Source organism: Dinoponera quadriceps, unplaced genomic scaffold, assembly GCF_001313825.1.
Source record: "Dinoponera quadriceps isolate SergipeBrazil2010 unplaced genomic scaffold, ASM131382v1 scaffold1683, whole genome shotgun sequence".
Taxonomy (NCBI): domain Eukaryota; kingdom Metazoa; phylum Arthropoda; class Insecta; order Hymenoptera; family Formicidae; genus Dinoponera; species Dinoponera quadriceps.
Window position 1 is genome coordinate 39,878 of NW_014555750.1, and position 17,684 is coordinate 57,561.

The 17,684-nt window shown below is 36.9% G+C and overlaps 5 protein-coding genes across 17 annotated transcripts in view; 2 read left to right on the plus strand and 3 right to left on the minus strand.

The window, feature by feature from the left end:
* LOC106745322 (gamma-aminobutyric acid receptor alpha-like) overlaps positions 1 to 1,491 on the plus strand; it is a 41,357-nt gene extending 39,866 nt beyond the window's left edge. For 12 of the 13 annotated variants that reach the window (XM_014620828.1, XM_014620827.1, XM_014620832.1 and 9 more), the window contains one exon: positions 792 to 1,491. In XM_014620828.1, coding sequence (XP_014476314.1) covers positions 792 to 1,005 — 214 coding nt within the window. In that variant the 3' untranslated portion in view covers positions 1,006 to 1,491. The remainder of the gene's footprint in view (positions 1 to 791) is intronic. The other variant, XM_014620834.1, reaches the window with a different exon arrangement.
* Positions 1,492 to 2,533: 1,042 nt separating this feature from the next.
* On the minus strand, positions 2,534 to 5,419 carry LOC106745319 (cytochrome P450 6a2-like). The gene has a single exon (XM_014620819.1). It carries the CDS (start codon positions 5,256 to 5,258, stop codon positions 3,738 to 3,740), a length of 1,521 nt encoding a protein of 506 aa, XP_014476305.1. The 5' UTR covers positions 5,259 to 5,419; the 3' UTR covers positions 2,534 to 3,737.
* A 217-nt stretch (positions 5,420 to 5,636) lies between these two features.
* LOC106745321 lies at positions 5,637 to 6,758 on the minus strand. The gene is made up of 3 exons (XM_014620820.1): positions 6,475 to 6,758; positions 6,213 to 6,375; positions 5,637 to 6,112 (listed from the first exon to the last, which is right to left on the minus strand). Exons 1-3 carry the CDS (start codon positions 6,531 to 6,533, stop codon positions 5,723 to 5,725), a joined length of 612 nt encoding a protein of 203 aa, XP_014476306.1. The 5' UTR covers positions 6,534 to 6,758; the 3' UTR covers positions 5,637 to 5,722.
* A 2,315-nt stretch (positions 6,759 to 9,073) lies between these two features.
* LOC106745324 (cytochrome P450 9e2-like) lies at positions 9,074 to 10,996 on the minus strand. The gene has a single exon (XM_014620835.1). The coding sequence runs from the start codon at positions 10,897 to 10,899 to the stop codon at positions 9,391 to 9,393; it is 1,509 nt and encodes a 502-aa protein (XP_014476321.1). The 5' UTR covers positions 10,900 to 10,996; the 3' UTR covers positions 9,074 to 9,390.
* Positions 10,997 to 15,310: 4,314 nt separating this feature from the next.
* On the plus strand, positions 15,311 to 17,676 carry LOC106745316 (cytochrome P450 6B1-like). Its single transcript, XM_014620817.1, has 2 exons — positions 15,311 to 15,979; positions 16,104 to 17,676. The coding sequence occupies exons 1-2, from the start codon at positions 15,352 to 15,354 to the stop codon at positions 16,877 to 16,879; spliced, it is 1,404 nt and encodes a 467-aa protein (XP_014476303.1). The 5' UTR covers positions 15,311 to 15,351; the 3' UTR covers positions 16,880 to 17,676.
* The last annotated feature ends 8 nt before the right edge of the window (positions 17,677 to 17,684 follow it).

The following is a 17,684-nucleotide window of genomic DNA, read 5'->3' on the forward strand; positions in this document are numbered from 1 at the left end:
ATTTGCACCAACTTAATAGAAAACAAGTTTAAAGCAGGTTTTATCTAAAGTCCACTGCAAGTGTGCACAAAAATATACACGCAGTTTGTAATTGTTACATGTTAATATTTAAATATATTTCTTATGTAATTACACTGTTCGCGCGATATTCATGCCAATATCTACAAATTAAAAGTCATTATAAATGTAGATTTATTCGCTGCTTTTTGAAAAAGATGAGGAGTAACCAAAATAATATTCAAGAAACGAAATAAGCACATAAAGTGTTCTTGATAGTTTACGTAAAAAAAGAAAGAAATAAAAAACAAAATGACTGGGTTAAAAAAACTCGGGGACGTGTGTCGGCTCAGTTCAAAGCTACGTGAACTAACTGCAGGGTAGCGGCGACGACTCGCACTCGGTCGTTCGTTCACCGCACCCAACAAGATCATTTACAAGTTTTAGTTTTATTTTTCCCCAATAACAGTTGGTACCCGTTAATTTTTAATACATTATTTGTGTTACTTCACTTCACTATTTAACATAGTCACTTTGTTAAATTAACACAAAAATTTGAGTAGACCGTTTGAGAAAAGTGTTAAATGTAACTCAAATTTTTTTACTGTGTATATCTGGAAATTTTTCTTCCCCGAGCTGTTTATTATCTTTATCATTTAGAGGTCAGTATTAATTATTTGCACTAATAATAAATAATCATTAATAATTCTATGAACATATTAGTTTTTATTATTTCGATTATTTATATGAATTAACAATGTATATTGAACTACAATTAATATTAAAAATTGCAGGCGTCGCCGACAGCGTGAGGCAGCCAATAGTTATAGAAAATACGGCGATCGGCTGTCGAGGCACATAAACAGCGTGTCTTACATCGATAGGGTGGCTCGTGTAGTTTTCCCCGCGTCTTTCGGCCTACTCAATATCTGTTACTGGGTAGTTTACGTCACCTACCAAGAAGAATTTAAGTGGCAGGACCCGCCGATCGGATCGATTTCTCATTAACGAATTTTCCATTTGATAATAAAGCGAATGATATAATGTGAATAAGAAAGAATTAGAAAGCATATATGGGCATATTCATCGCCTATTTTGAACTAATTTACATAAAACGATATTCAGAATTGATTTTTTTTTCAAATCATTATGATGACACATATTAGACAGTTTGTTTCAAAACTCTTTATTCTTCCACGGTAGTATTCACTCTATGTTACTAAATATTTCAATTTCTTTCTTATCTACACTTCTGTGAAATCAAATTCTTTTATTTGAAATTTCTGCATTTAAATCTGTATATTTGTTTTTAGAAACGGTTTGAATATATTTTCGATGCAGTTCGAAATACAAACTATGGTCCAATGTAAGAATTCGCTTGTGAAAAAAAAGTTCTTCCTTGGATTCTCTCTTGACTGCATCCTCTACTACAACGAAAAAAATGTCCAAATCATTTAAAAATCGAATGTACAATTATATTTTTAATTTCAAGAATCCTGGTCGATCTATTGAAAAATAAAATTTTATTTGATCTGTCGTTAGGTCTTATTATTTGAAAATAAAACATCACATAATCTCCTATTGAGGGGTATTATTTAAAAATAGAAAAATTCACAATGGGCCATTGAATACTATTTGAAAATGAGAGCCCTATTTTATTTTTAAAAATATTATTCCCAGAAATTAGAGAAAAATTTATCTTGAAAACGAAATATACGAAAAATTCAATAGCTGTGACTAATATTTTTAAANTAGTAAATTTTCAAATAAAAATTTTAATAAATTTTATAATTTAAAATTAAATTATAATTCAAAAATTTTGATAGCAAGGAAATTAAGTAAAAATTTCTTATGATTAGTATAAATTTTTCATAATTTTTGTTTTTAAAGTAACTTATCGTTTGCTTCTGAATTTATTATAATCTATAATTAAAACTTTAAAAACGATAATGGCGATACTAAATTTATAATATCCAATAAATAAATACAAAACATCGCGGACATGCAAATTCACAATATATCCTAAAAATATACGCACAACAACGTAAGCAAGAAACATTAAATCAATCTTTTAAAACATTGATTTTATGTAGATTTTATAAACATTTTGACATAATATTTTATAAATGTTTTTAAGTTATTACTTGATAATATTATATTCTTAAATATTAGAATTATAGCGTAGAAACATTATTTCTAATGTTTCGGTCAAATATTATTAACAGTGACGTATACAACATTAAGAACTACATATTTGAGCTGCAACGTTGCCTCCCTCCGAGCCGCCATTGAGGCAATATTTACAGCCATAGACCATGACCATTTGAAGACAGCATGCTCGCGTTTTTGAGCCAGGATCGAGATGATGATCGAGACTCAGGGTGGCTATATTGAATAAGAAGTTTCAGGAAGGATCCTTTAAGTGAAAGTTGAAAGCATATTTTTATATCTTTCATATTAGCTTTAATAAACGACTTTTTCACAAAACATTTTTTTGTGCGGATTCTAACGCCGCATTCTGTATAGTCGATTTATTGACTATTAATTAACTATAAATTGACATTTAGTCTGATTTTAAAGTCAATTTTAGACTTCTGACAACTTACACGTTAACTTACAGTTAATTAACAGTCGACTTAGTGTTGTGTGGTTAGTAATGTATCACTGGCAAAAATTATCGCTGGCAACTTATTACAGCCAAAAATATTTTTTTGTAAGAATTATCATATGTCTAGAAACTTATTTTTTTGTAATAAAAGGATTGTACGTCTTAATTAACAAAATTTGGACAAACAAAAAATTCGGAAACAAAGATTTTCACGAGGTTCATAGTTATTAATAAGTCTTATTTATTGATATGAGCTTAGTTGTGAAAGTTTAATAAAAAGTAACAAATTAGTTTGTAATTTTGCAAACACACATATTTAACACTCTTTGTCCTAAACCCGAGTTTAGGTCGGGGTAGTGCGCAGACGACAACTGCCATGCAATACTTTTCTGCTGCTTTTAAAGTGTTTTTTCACACTTAAAATTGATATATCGGTTACTAAGTTACAGCAACATACATCAACAATGAACATTTTTTAATAGACATCAAAATTGATCCCATTAATAAATTATCTTTAAGGCCAAGGCTTCAAAGTGTTAATGTATGAGTTCGTGAAAGAAATGCGATATCATTGGACAGCTTCCGTCACCTATTACTTAGTAACTATAGTAATTTCAACATTTTTATCTCGAAATTTTCAGTTCTACATAGGCTTCACTGTAAAACTATATTGAATAAGCTATTCAATATTATAGAAGTAGGCAATAATTTTTTAATATTCTGTATATATATTTCACACATAAATGTTGCGTGCGTGCGTGAGCGTGTATGCGTGCGCGTGTATATGTATATATGTGTAAATTAAATTATTTATTTTATAGGTTTTGATGCGTCTTCTGTTTAATAAGAGTGTCGTTCTTACGATTACTATCTGCGTGACAATTTTAAAATTATCAACGTAACATGATTATGACTTTCACAAATTTAACTATTTGGAAATAAATAATTAAGTCAATCTTACAATTTTTACAAACGATGTCGTTTCTTCATATTATATTAACATTTCCGTCATGTTAATTAAATAGAATTTTTATAAAAAATAAGATTTTCATGAATCTAACATTCCTTTTTAATGTTTGTAGTTTTTTCTTTCGGTGTAAGAAGTTTTTCCAGTAATTTTTACTACGAAGTATCAGACACGTGTAACATAAGTCCATATCCCGCCGATAGGCGCCGTCAGGAAACTGCCAGGCTGCATCCTCAAGGGTTCTTGGGTCTTCGGCGATATTTTTAAGGTATATTTTCTTATGAAAGTCGCCAAACAAGCTTTCACCTGCAACAATGCCATTCTCATGCCCACGCAGGCCCTCGGACCTTCGCCGAACGGTAAGAAAGTGAATTTTTTGATCTCCGCCCTTCTATTCGCGGCAAATCGCTCAGGATCGTAGACATCTGCGTCGGGCCAGTATTTCGGATCTTTGTGTAATCCGAAGACAGAGATGATTATTTTCGTTCCCGGTTTTACACGACAGCGCAGCCCATCCGAACCCTTCAGCTCGAACTCTTCGGTGCAGACTTTACCCATAGCACCTCCCGAGGTGTAATGTCTCTGAGACTCGCTGATCACCTGATCCATATACGTCAACTCTTTCAACGACTCATAGGTCAATTGGCCATCGTACCTGGCGAGCACTGTCTCCACTTCGTCGCGAAGCCGCTGCTGTATGAGTGGATGTTGGGCAAGCTGATAAGCGACGAAGCTCAAGGTAACACTGGACGTATCATAACCGTCCGCGAAAAAGGAGAAAGCGTGGGCGGTGAGGAGACCTTCATCGATCTGCTCGCCCTCGGTCTTCTCCAGGTCCACCATCAACTGTAAGAAGTCGTTTCTATGCTCGATCTTCTGGCGTCTGATGCGCAGCACCTCTTTCACGGTGCTGCGGAAGAAATGGTCCACGTGCTTGGGCACGAACGGCATCCGCAAGATATTATTAAGCTCGGGCAGGAAGAAGTTCAAAGTTTGCACGATCTTACCGAGAGGCGTTGGATCGAACACCAGTTTGCCCATCATGACAAACGACGCCGAGTGACGTTCGTCGTCGAAGCAGAAACCTTCAATACCAAGGCTTGCATTGGCAACTACCTCACCAGTATACTTGGAGAACAGATCCCTCATCTCAAGCTCCATCACACCGTTGTTTGCGCTCAGCTCAAACTTTCTTTCCAGGTAGTCGTCGAACTTCCTGCAAACTTGTTCGACACAACTGTACAGCATCCTTATGCGTTTCCCGGTAAACGCGTGAGTCAGACGCTTCCGGAACATGAGCCACATTTCACCGGAAGCGAAGAAGGGATTCACTACAAAGAGAGGATCGAGATCAGGGTCCACTTTCAATAGATTGTCGGAGAAACTGGCGAAATTCGACTGCATCACCGTTTTAACCAGTTCTGGGTCACGTATCACCAGTGCGGGATCCGTTTTGTCGTAAAAACCGACCATGCTATGTTCTGGATGTCTCTCGTAGATCTGTCGGCCGAAATCGGCCAGACTCATCTTCAAAAACATCACCGGCCACATATGCCCGAGCCCGGGAAGAAGGCCCTTCGCACATGGTATGCCTTGATTGTGCCAGTAACTATAATTTCTGGTTAAATAAAAGTAATACGCTATGACGAGCCCTCCGAGAAATAAGGAGAGAAGTACGAAGTCCATCACGGTCTACTTTTTCGACGAAGCACACCGCGATTAATCTGCTTCTACAAACTTATCAGCGTCGACTGTTGAAAAAATATTTTGCGTGTCTCTTAAAAATAAGAATTACCTGAAGTATTTTTATCGTATATCATGTTATCGCATGATGTTATCATCTTATTTTCGGCTTGTGTAAATATTGCGATAATTTCTAAATAGAAAGTGAACTTCATATCACGAACAATCTATTTACGAGTAGATTTGTGTAATACTTCTATCAAAATTACTTGACCTTTCAGTCTTTTTTATTTAGAATTTCTATTTATTACATTTTCTTTTTATTGCATTATCCTTAAAGTATTGTTAATGATTTTTCTTGAAATCTTTTTAAGGGGCCGTTCAAAAATTACGTCACGCCAAATTTAAATGTTTTTCCCTTTTTTTTCGTCACAGTTCGTATAAAATATTTAGACTTCTTTCCGTTATTATGTGACATTTGATATTACCTCCCCCTTTCTCTTGCCTTCACATAACAAAAATAACAATAAGGAAAAATAACTTATAATCATATTGTTAGTAATAGATATTAGACTGAGAGGCCACACGACGCTCCGATACAGGGTATCGTGCCTCCAATGACGGTCTCGCACGCTTCGGCCGTCAGCGACCCACGTTGCTGACAAATGTCGGCTGTCATCCGATGCGACCGACCCCTGCGTTCGCGACCCACTATGCCGACGGTCGGTAGTGGCCCGATGCATGGGATCCCCCCAACGACCCACATGGCTAACGATGGATACCGGGCTGATCCGAACTTCTCCCTGGACTTCCAGTTCGCGAAGAAAGCTTCCCCGCCGTCGGCGACTCTCCTCAACCTGAAGATAGATATTGAAGAGTCGGATTACCTCCGTGCCTAGAAACGAGTTGCCAAGCTCCGCGACAACAGCGAGTCGCAGCGAACGATGTGATACGCACGGCAGTTTTTACTCTACTGATGACCTTCGATCGGGCCATACGACCAATCCCGGCCTTTCTCACAGTTTTCGAGCGTGAAGAGCTATCGAGCCACATCGTGGTGCTCCGCGGATATATCTTTCGGTCCTCCGCTCGAAAGAACTTGTGGCGTTCAAGGTCACAACTGCGAAATACCGTTCCGACACTAAGGCCAATTCACCACCAAGGACGACCTTACAATACCCAAACACACAGAAACCAAATGGTACGCTACGCGTAGTACCTCTGCTCTATCGAGCCAAGTATTATGGAAGGCGAAAGCAGTCTCTCAAGTGCTCCCATGCAGCACTCCTATATACCGAGTTCGCTCGCTGGTGAATTACCCAGGCGGCGCATTGCCCCGCGGCATGCTCCGCTAGTTCCGACGGCGAGAGTCCGGCGCGCGCGAACTACCTCGCCTGATGCGCCGCAACCGGCGGTCGAGCCTCTCCCTCGATCTGCAACAGTAACAGAAATTTTAATAATTTTCATAGTATCGTTTCGTAAATATTTAATCATAAACTTGTATATCTAAACATGTAGGAATTTTCTAATAAAATAAATTTCCGCTAATATGACATATTTATATATTAGTAATACAAATAAGTTTCCGCCGTTTTTCAAAAGATGGCTTCACCGACAAGATTACTTTGAAATCGTCAGATGTAAAACATCACATAGAAAGTTTGGACACCTGGCAACAACATAATCTTAAAATACTATTGACTTTGTATTGGCAGTATACATTTTTTTCGTTCGAAAATGTCGAGTTTTGTACCGAATAAGCGTCATTTACGGGAAGTTTTGATTTATTTCTTTCATTTAAAGAAATCTGCTGCTGAGGCGCATCGGTCGCTTGTAGAAGTTTACGGTGATGCTGCTTTAAGTGAGAGAAGTTGTCGTGAGTGGTTTTAAAAGTTTAAAAACGGCGAGTTTGACGTGGAAGATAAAGAAGGAAGGCCAGTAAAGTTTGAAGACGCTGAGTTAGAGGCATTATTGGACCAAGACTCATGCCAAACTCAAGAGCAGCTCGCAGAAAACTTGGGAGTGACTCAACAAGCGATTTCAAACCGTCTCAAGACCATTGGTATGGTACAAAAGCAAGGAAATTGGGTTCCGCATGAACTCAAACCCAGAGACGTCGAACGCCGTCTTTTCACGTGCGAACAACTTCTCCAAAGACAAAATCGGAAGGGTTTTTTGCATCGAATAGTGACGGGGGATGAAAAGTGGATCCACTACGACAACCCAAAGCGTAGGAAATCGTGGGGTAAGTCCGGCCATGCACCAACTTCAACGGCCAAACCGAATATTCATGGCAAGAAACTAATGTTGTGCATCTGGTGGTATCAGCTCGGAGTAATCAATTACGAGCTACTCCAGCCTAACGAAACTATCACTGGAGAATGTTATCAACAGCAACTGATGCAATTAAGCCAAGAATTGAAGCTTAAACGCCCCCAATATGCCAAAAGACATGACAAAGTGATTTTTCAGCACGACAATGCTCGGCCACATGTTGCAAAAGTCGTCAAAGATACTTTGGAAGCTTTACAATGGAATGTCTTACCCCACCCGCCGTATTCACCAGACATTGCTCCTTCGGACTACCACTTGTTCCGGTCGATGGCTCACGCCCTGGTCGAGCAGCACTTCACTTCTTACGAAGAAGCCAAAAATTGGGTCGATTCATGGGTAGCCTCAAAAGATGAAGAGTTTTTTCGACGTGGCATCCGAATGCTGCCAGAAAGATGGCAAAAAGTAGTAGCTAGTGACGGACAATATTTTGAATAAAATGTAACGTATATTTTTTTTTAAATAAATTGATCATTTTTATAAAAAAAACGGCGGAAACTTATTTGTATTACCAACAGGATAGAAGTTTAGAAAACAACCGTAATATCAAAGACTAATATATAGATATTATAGACAAATTTCAGAATTATCGACCGTTTTATTTTGAAAATATAATAGTGGGTAATTTATAATTTAATGTGATATTCTCTCGAGATATATATCAACATATTTAAACACTCACACCTCTTTTATTTATGTATCTCTATTAGATTCAACTGATGCATAAATATAAATATAATATATTATTAATAAGGACATAAACATAATATTAATAAGGAAAATAAAAATTATAATATTTATATATTTGTAATATTGTATATGTATATATTTACTTCAGCTTTGTCTCAAATTAACATTTATTATTTGAGTATTGAAATAAATATCTAGAAGTGTAATTTTACTTAATAAGTAGTAAAATTATGGGAGGTTTCCTTTTGATGCGCTACTGGGAATATGGCACTTAAAGATAAAACTTTTTTAATTACATTCTATTGAATATTTAATTGAATCAGATTATATCGTATTTGAAAAATACTCTTATCACTGATGAGATTTGAAATCAAAACCTCTGAATCTTGAATCACGATATTATGCTGTAAATATATTTTTATTATCTATGTATATATTATAGCTAACACAGTTATATAATTTTTAAAAAATATAACTTAATATTACAAAAAATAAACAACACAGATTAAAAGGTGGATTTTCCGTATAGAAGATATCGTATTTATTTGTACCTAACACCAACTAAACTACAAAATTCTGATATAAAATCCTGACATGTTTGATATGAATATTAAATGATATTTCTCTTTCAACGTATTTTTACATAAAAATTTTTATTGCAGACAATTATTTTTTTGCTACTGAAATTAGAAAATCTTAAATATCTGATATCAACGAGTAGTAAACAAAGTTCTTGTAATTAGAGTTGTCAAATACCTACAAGCCGCTTTCCGGTGATGGCAAGAAACTTCCTTGGATTATCTTCAAGGGTAATATAATTATTTATTATGTCAAAAAGTTATTGTGTATTACAGATTTGTGTATTATAAACTGTTAAGATTATTTGGTTTAATAGTTCGGAAACATCACTTCATTTATATTCTACCGCTAACTCGTTTGACGTTTTAATTCTTAAAAAATCTTATAATATCGCAAAATACACGTGTTTCTTTATTAATACAATATATGCAAACTTATTTTCTTGAAGTATTTTCTATATATTTTAAAACGTATATTTTGCTGTTGGAATTAGGAAATATCTGATATCGACGAATCATAAAGAAAAATCTCGCAATTAGAGTTGTCGAATGAATACCCATAGACCGCCCTCCGGTGTTGGCAAGAAAGTTCCGGGGATCATCTTCAAGGGTATCTGTGTCCTGGGTGAAAGCTCCAGACTGTACTTTTTTAAGAGCACAGCAAGACACGCTTTCATTTGCAATAGAGCCATCCTCATCCCGACGCAGATCCGAGGTCCTTCGCCGAAGGGTAAAAAGGTGAATCTCTCGATATTGTGTTTCCTGTCCGGGCTGAATCTTTCAGGATCAAATATTTCGGGCTTGTCCCAATACCGAGGATCTTCTTGCAGTGCGATAACGGGTACCATAATTGTCATGCCGGGTTCTACAGAGCAAACGAGACCATCGGATCCTTTCAGCTCGCATTTCGCCGTACAAAGTTTAAACAGCACTTCCCCCATAGGCATAATTCTCTGCGACTCGTTTATCACTTGATCCATGTACGTCATTTCCTTCAAGGCCTCGTACGTGAGAACGCCGTCGTATTTAGAGAGTACAGACACCACCTCTTTACGTAACTTCTGCTGCACTTCCGGATGAGTGGCTAATTGAAAGCCAATGAAACTCAAAGCTCTGCTGGAGGTGTCATAGCCGTCGATTATAAACGATGTGGCATGAGACGCGAGCACTCCTATGTCAAACTTGTCGCCCTCCATTCGTTCCAGTTCGACCATCAACTGGAGAAAATCATTCCTGGATATATCTTCCGTTCTCCTTTTCTGCATGACATCCGAAACCAGTTTTCGGAAGAAACGATCGACTTCTTTCGGAATGAAACTCATCCTGAAAATTCTGTTCAAACCAGGAAAAAGTGTAATGATGGTGAACAAAATCGCGTTTCGAGTAGATGGCTCTAAAACTTTCTTGGCGATATTTCTGAAGGACGCGCTGCTCTCTTCCTTGTCGAAACAGTGTCCGTCTACGCCGAAACCCGCGCTCGCCACCACCTGCGCGGTATATCTGGAGAACAAGTCCTGTAGCTCAAATTCCGCTCTCTCCATTTTATCCAATTTCCTGTCCACGAAGCTCTCGAATATTACGCATACCGATTTAACACTCTCCAACAATACCTTCAGTCGCATGCTGGAGAACGCATAGGTCAAACGTTTCCTTCCGCTCATCCATTTCTCCCCAGTCGTCAAGAAAGGATTATTCGCCACGAGAGGATTCAAATCCGGATCGATATGAATTGCATTCTCTTGGAAGCTCGCAAAATTAGTCTGCAACACTGTCTTCACTAATTCCGGTTCGATAACCATCAAGGCTGGCGACGAAAAATTATAGAAACCGACCATGCTGGAATTCTTGTTTTCCTTGTACATCTGACGAAAGCGATCGGCGTATGAAATCTTGAAGCACACTACCGATAACATATGACCTACGCCAGGCAGAGCTCCAGACGCGCATGGAACACCTCGCTTTTGCCAGTATTTAAAATTTCTTGTTAAAAAAATATACAGGGCAACAAACATTCCGGCAACTAAAGTCCAAAATACGATGGCCATCTTGCTGCTGTCAAGTAACAAATAGCACTTTAATTCGAAAATCAGTCCGACGTATGGTACTCTGATGTTGACGACGTTTCAGTCGCGACTGCTGAGGACTCGGAGAACAGAACTGCTACATTGACACAGATTAGCCTTTATTAGCAAATAAACGTGCAAACACTGCATTAAACAGAATTCTCTCGACGATTTTCAAATGGATACAAAACATGGACATTTCATTGAGAAATAAGAGCTAAACGTTGTTTTGCATTGTATTTTTTTATATTGTGTATTATATATTAATAAATTAATGAAATATTATCCCTTCTAATAAAACTTCTCATAAAAAAATTCTTAGACAACCTATATCTATATCTATATATAATCTTTAGAACAAAACTGTATGCAATAAATTTTAAGGTTGCTTTTTACACGCAGATAATACATAAAGTTTATACGATATCCTATTAAAAATATAAATATTTTCGCGTGCACGTGAACCTGTAACCCAGATAGCGTGGGAATATTCCATGCACAATTACAGATATACATTCATTACGAATATTTGTATATTCATAGAATGTACTAAACATTGTTATATGTTCATAATATGTTCATAATTATTCGAATAACACTACTATAAATGTTCTATGAATGTGTATAGAATATTTCATCGAATGTTGTTAATAGGGAGCTTATGGAATTAAAAAATTCAGGAAAGAAGTCTCACGCGCGCAAATCACAGTTTCGAATTAGAAGTACGTGTGTCATAATGTACATACCTCTACAGGATTATTTTTCAGTTAAATCAATATATTCACACGCATAAATCAATATATTACACATGCGCAATAAATTAAATTTGCCAATATTCTAAGAATGTTCATTTCTACTATAAATATATATAAATATCGTATTATATAGAAATATATATAAATCCCCCTGCACACAATATTATACGTATATTCATAAATATTTAATTATAAATATTTAATTCAAATATTCTGAAATTAAAAACTGTAATCGTATTTCATAAAAATATTCCCGGGAAAAAATTTTCCATGTATTGCTTGAATTAATTCTCGCTATTCTTTGCTGCAAAAACTCATATTTATTTAAACATTTAATTGAAAGTTAATTAAAAGAACGGTACATTATATCTTATTCAAAGTATTGTCTTTCGGAAACTATAACCTATTCTCACTTTTCGGGTAACACATGGATTCCGCGGTAGAAAAATTCAGGTTCTTTTGAGGCGATCCAGTCATCGAGCCATTTTTTGACATCTTCGAGAGAATTGAAGTGCTGCTCGGAAATGCCATACTGCATCTACCGAAACAAATGGTAATCTAAAGGAGCATCGTCTAGTGAATAGAGCTGGCGGGGTAAAACGTCCCATCCAAATGCTTCCAAGATTTCCTTCATTGGTGTTGCAACATGTAGTCTAACATTGTCATAGAGAAGAATAATTTTGTCATGTCTTTTGGCGTATTGCGAGCGTTTTTCTTTGAGTGTTCGATACAAATTAAGTAATTGCATACAGGCGCGCGCGCGCGTGTGTGTGTGTGTGTGTGTGTGTGTGTGTGATATAATTCGATGAAGTTCTTCAGACCCACGTATATCATTATATCTTATTATTGAAAAGGAAAATTATTTCTGTTTGTCTAATAAAACAACATGACTTAATTTATGTAAAATTATTAATTCAAAGAATTATTGATATTATTGATGATTAAATCTATTTTATGTGTGTGAAGCAAACACATGAGTTTCAACTCGACATATCTCATTTATCACATAATACGAGATGTAGATCACATACATTCCGATTGGATAATAGCCAGCAATTGTATCATCAAGCGCACAATTCTCTCTCTTCTATAGGATGGCATATAAAAAGAAATAAGCCAATGTCAATGTCAATTAGATCAAAAGGATTTCAATTAATAATAAATTTCATTGGTCACGAATATTATATAACAAAAAAGAACGGATATTTTATAGAAATGGATTTATTAACCCCTTAACCTACGATTTAGATTCGAAGATGTTGGGCCGAAATCGTATACAAGCTCGCGCAGCGTTCGGGTCATTCGCACGACTTGTGTAACACGCTGATCGGGCCAATCGTAAACATGACGGGCAATCTAAATCAAGACCGTCAAAACGTTGTACAGTTGTCACAAACGTTGTACAGTTGTTACAAACATAAAAAACGTAAAGAAACAACATGGGAGTGTAAAAAGTGTAAAGTTCCGTTACATGTACCGGAATGCTTTGAACTATATCATACCGTTACAGATTACTAATTTTGTATTTTGGATTTTTGTATAAATAAACATTTTGTAATAAACAATTTGTAATAAACAATTATTGCATCAGGCTGTAATTGCATATCAAATATTTCACGTAATATTCACTTCTGGCCCGACCATCGTACGCGGGCTATGCCCGTAATATTCACTTCTGGCCCGACCATCGTACGCGGGCTATGCCCGTAATATTTACGTTTGGCCCGACCATCGTACGCGGGCTCTGCCCGTCATTGTAGGTTAAGGGGTTAAAGGCGGATATTATATAACAAAAAAGAACGAGCGAAACATAAAGAAATTATTTTCTCCAATTAATGGTGGAATTGGAGCGTATGGAAGGTGATAATTTCAACATAGATGTCTTAGCGTCTCATGCGGATCTTCATCGACGATTACGAGACTTCTAGTTTCATGATGAGCTTCGTTGGCTTTCACTTAGCTACTTATCCCGAATTACAGAAGAAATTACGAGAAGAGATCATTTCCGTGCTCCCGAATATGACGGCAAGTTTACCTACGCTGAAAGAAATGACTTATATGGACCAGGTCTTGAACGAATTTTACTTAACAGAGAATTTTATTCGTGGCGGTGGTCTTAATCAAGTCTTATACAGAATCGACTGAGTTGGAAGGGTCCGACGGACTCACCTATCACATTGAACGTGGAATGAACATCATGATACCCGTCCATATTCTGTACGAAGATCCTCGCCACGGAGAAGCCGAATGTACGAGCCGGAAAGATTAAACTCGGAAAATAAGCACAGTATCAAGAAGTTCACTTTACTTCCCTTCAGTGAGAGAACGCGAACCTGCATTGGAATGACAATGGTTCTGTTGCAGATAAAAGCGGGTCTAGATATGTTTCTGAGAAAATACAGATTGGAACTGTCCTCCAAAACAGAAGTACCTTTAAAGATGGTACCTACAATTCTGTTACCGAAAGGAGGTTTTTATCCGACGACTTTAACTGCGAAAAATTTTTCAATCCTTTCTAACGAGTTACAATAATTTACTCCGTTATCTGCTGAAGGTAACAGATTACACAGATAACAGATAACATTAGATTGATATCTCTATTCTTGTTATCACGCCAATTATTTATTTCCTAAGATTTTACAATTACAGCTATGTCTGTATAATACTTCAATAGTGTTTATTACGCACAATTTTGCGTAGTAAGATATCGGTCGTACCTTACGCAACAATATTTATCTGTGAAAACAAGCAAACAGTTCATGCTGCTTATAACATGCATACAAGTGTTATTTTCGTAAACATCAATTTCACATAATACCTTAAATATTACTTGCTTGTTACATAACATAAATATCGTTGTAAATAAAAATAACAATATATATGTACTATATTTTCTTAAGTCAGTTATTTATACACCGGACGTTACTCTTTTTGATTACCATTTGTTTCGGTCGATTCAGCATGGCTCTTCTGAGCAACATTTAAGTTCACTCGAAAATGTCAAAAAATGGTTCGATGATTGGATCGCCTCGAAAGAACTGAATTTTTCTGCCGCGGAATTCATGTGTTATCTAAAAAGTGAGAAAAGGTTGTAGATTCCCAAGGATAATGCTTTGAATAAGATATAATGTACCGTTCTTTTATAATAAACATGAATTTTTGTAACAAATCAGTGAGAATTAATTCAAGCACCCAATAATAACCCCAAATTTTGCGCGGGCACTTGTAAAAGGGTAAGACTTTTGTCTATAAAACCAAGTTTATAAATATGTGACTGCTATCGAACTTATTTTTAAATATCTTGTATATTAACCCATTTTCGCAACAGTACTTCCCCTTGAAAAGTATATTGATATGTCGAGAATAACCTTTGATTTATCGAAGAAAAACGAACGATAGAAAACATCGATAATTCGTGAACATATGTCTATCCACGCAGTCACCGTAAATTTCATTTCGACGTAATATAAATGTCTGTCCCATTTATGACCAGTAAAAATAAATAATGTCTTATGGTTCAGAGAACAAATTGATAAGAAAAGCAACATTGTCAGCTTATGCTGTGGTACAAAGAGAAGGGGTCCACATATATAAAGATTTATTTTCCTCATAGAGTCAGTTCATATCGACTGTTCGAAGAATATAAGTGGTATATAATTTTCCATAAGACGCGGCCACCATGATGGTGGTTTTATTATTCACCTTTGCCCTTGGAAGTATCGTGGCGGCATATATTTATCTAACCAGAAATTATAACTATTGGCGTGACCGTAACATTCTGTGCGCGAAGGGCACACTTCCAGGATTCGGGCATACATTGCCGTTGCTTGTCATGCGAACAACTCTGGTTGATCTCGTTCAACGGATCTGTGACCCTTATCCAGATCGCAGTATGGTAGGTTTCTACCATCAGACGACGCCTGCGTTGGTGATTCGCGAGCCGGAACTGGTAAAGACTGTCCTGCAGACCAACTTCGCAAGTTTTTCCAGGAACGTATGGAAAATCGATTCTCATCTGGACCGTCTGAACGCTGCGAACCCTTTTTTCTGCTATGGCGATACATGGTTGATAGGCAGGAAACACATAGGTCTCGCGTCTACTACCAGAAACATAAAAATCTTTTTGAACTGCATCCAGCAGGTGTGCAACAATCTCGAAAATTATCTGAACGACAAACTAAAGGCAAATAATAACACGATAGAACTCAAGATAAATAATCTGGCTTACAGATATAGTTCTTCAGTGGCGGCTTATAGTGGTTCCAGTTTCCAGTTTCAGTGTGGAAAATGTGTGCTTCAAAGACGAATCTGACGTGACGTCAGTAACCAAAATAACCGAGTTGATGTTCGGGACGAGTTTCATCAGGCTGTTAAGGCAGACTTTTTGTTTGTACTTTCATTATTTTAAACGAATACTAGGAATATCATAAGTATCCGCAAAGATTCAGGACTTCTTTTTTGGCTTCATAAAAGAGATAGTGCACATTAGGCAACAGGAGAAGAATACGCGTAAATTTAACTTTTTGCAACTAATGTTGGATCTGAAAGAAACCAAGGAAATTGACTACAATGTGGTTACTTCACTTGTTTTCACTCTCTACATGAATATGCATGATACGTCGACTGTGACACTAGGCCTCGCAGCTTATCAAATTGCACGTCATCCGCACGTTCAACAAAAACTCCGCGACGAGGTGAGGACTGTTCTTGCAAAGTATGACGGCCAATTGTCCTACTACGCGCTGAAGGAAATGACGTACATAGATCAAGTGATCAACGAATCGCAAAGACTCTATCCTATTCTGCCCTGCATGGGCAAAATATGCACTGAGGAGTTCGAACTGAAGAGTTCGGATGAACTCAGCTGCTGCATCAATCCCGGAACAGAGATCTTCGTGAATGTCTATGAAATACACAGAAACTCGAATTATTGGCACAATCCGGATGTTTTTGATCCCAATCGTTTCTCCTCGGATAGAAAGACGGAGATCGAGAAGTATACTTTTTTGCCGTTCGGTGAGGGTCCGAAGACCTGCGTGGCAATGAGAATGGCTATGTTGCAGACAAAGGCTAATCTAGCCATGATAATGAAGAATTATACTCTGGAGTTATCGCTTAAGCCGCCGAAGGAGCCTCTCAAGTTTATGCAAGGCAATATTGTGCTACAACCTATTGGTGGTTTATGGGTTCATCTTAAGCCTCTTTAATTATTTGTATAAGGGAACATTTAGAAAATAATGAATAAGTAATATTTAAATATTGTAAAATATCGCAGATAAGTTTAGATAGATGGGCATTTTCTAAATGACGAAAATTGCAAAGTGATGTAAAATTATTAAAATTATTCTAATAGTTGAGATATACTCGTATGTTTAGTGTTATATCGCAACATGAACTGTAACTGTTTTAGCGCCACGCAGCGCGATCGCGCTGTCCGCGTACTGTGGTGAAATGTGCCGCGATGTTTGGTCATGATCATCAATTCGCAACAATCTCGGTTCCAAATTTCGCAAACTTTTGAGTGTTTAGTATAACGTTTTTGATATGACTGATTAAATGAAGCGCGAGCGCGCCGAGCGGCATATTTCGACGAAAAAAAAGCAGCGCGATCGCGTCGTTCGGCGTTACTCGCAGATAAATGAACGAAGCGCTATCGCGGTGCATGGCACAATCCGACACGGATTTTTAAAAACCCCCGGCACTAAAACGGTTAAGGGGTTAGGCCAGTCTAGAGCCCTCAAAAAAGGCTTAACTTTGACAATTTATTCTGGGAGTAAGGAAAAAGGAATCGAATTTCTCTCTTTCAGGCTTTATTAAACATGTATTTGAGTGTATAAAAAAATTTTTATATTGACATTTTGATACAAAATGGTGGCTACTGGGCCAATTTTCGTAATCTCCTTTTTCAAGAGGGCCTCTACGGGCGACCGTGATTCTAGGAACTCGTGTTATCTGAAACAAAATAAAGAACGGGATTTAATCTACATAAGACTTGCTAGTAAAGTACGTATG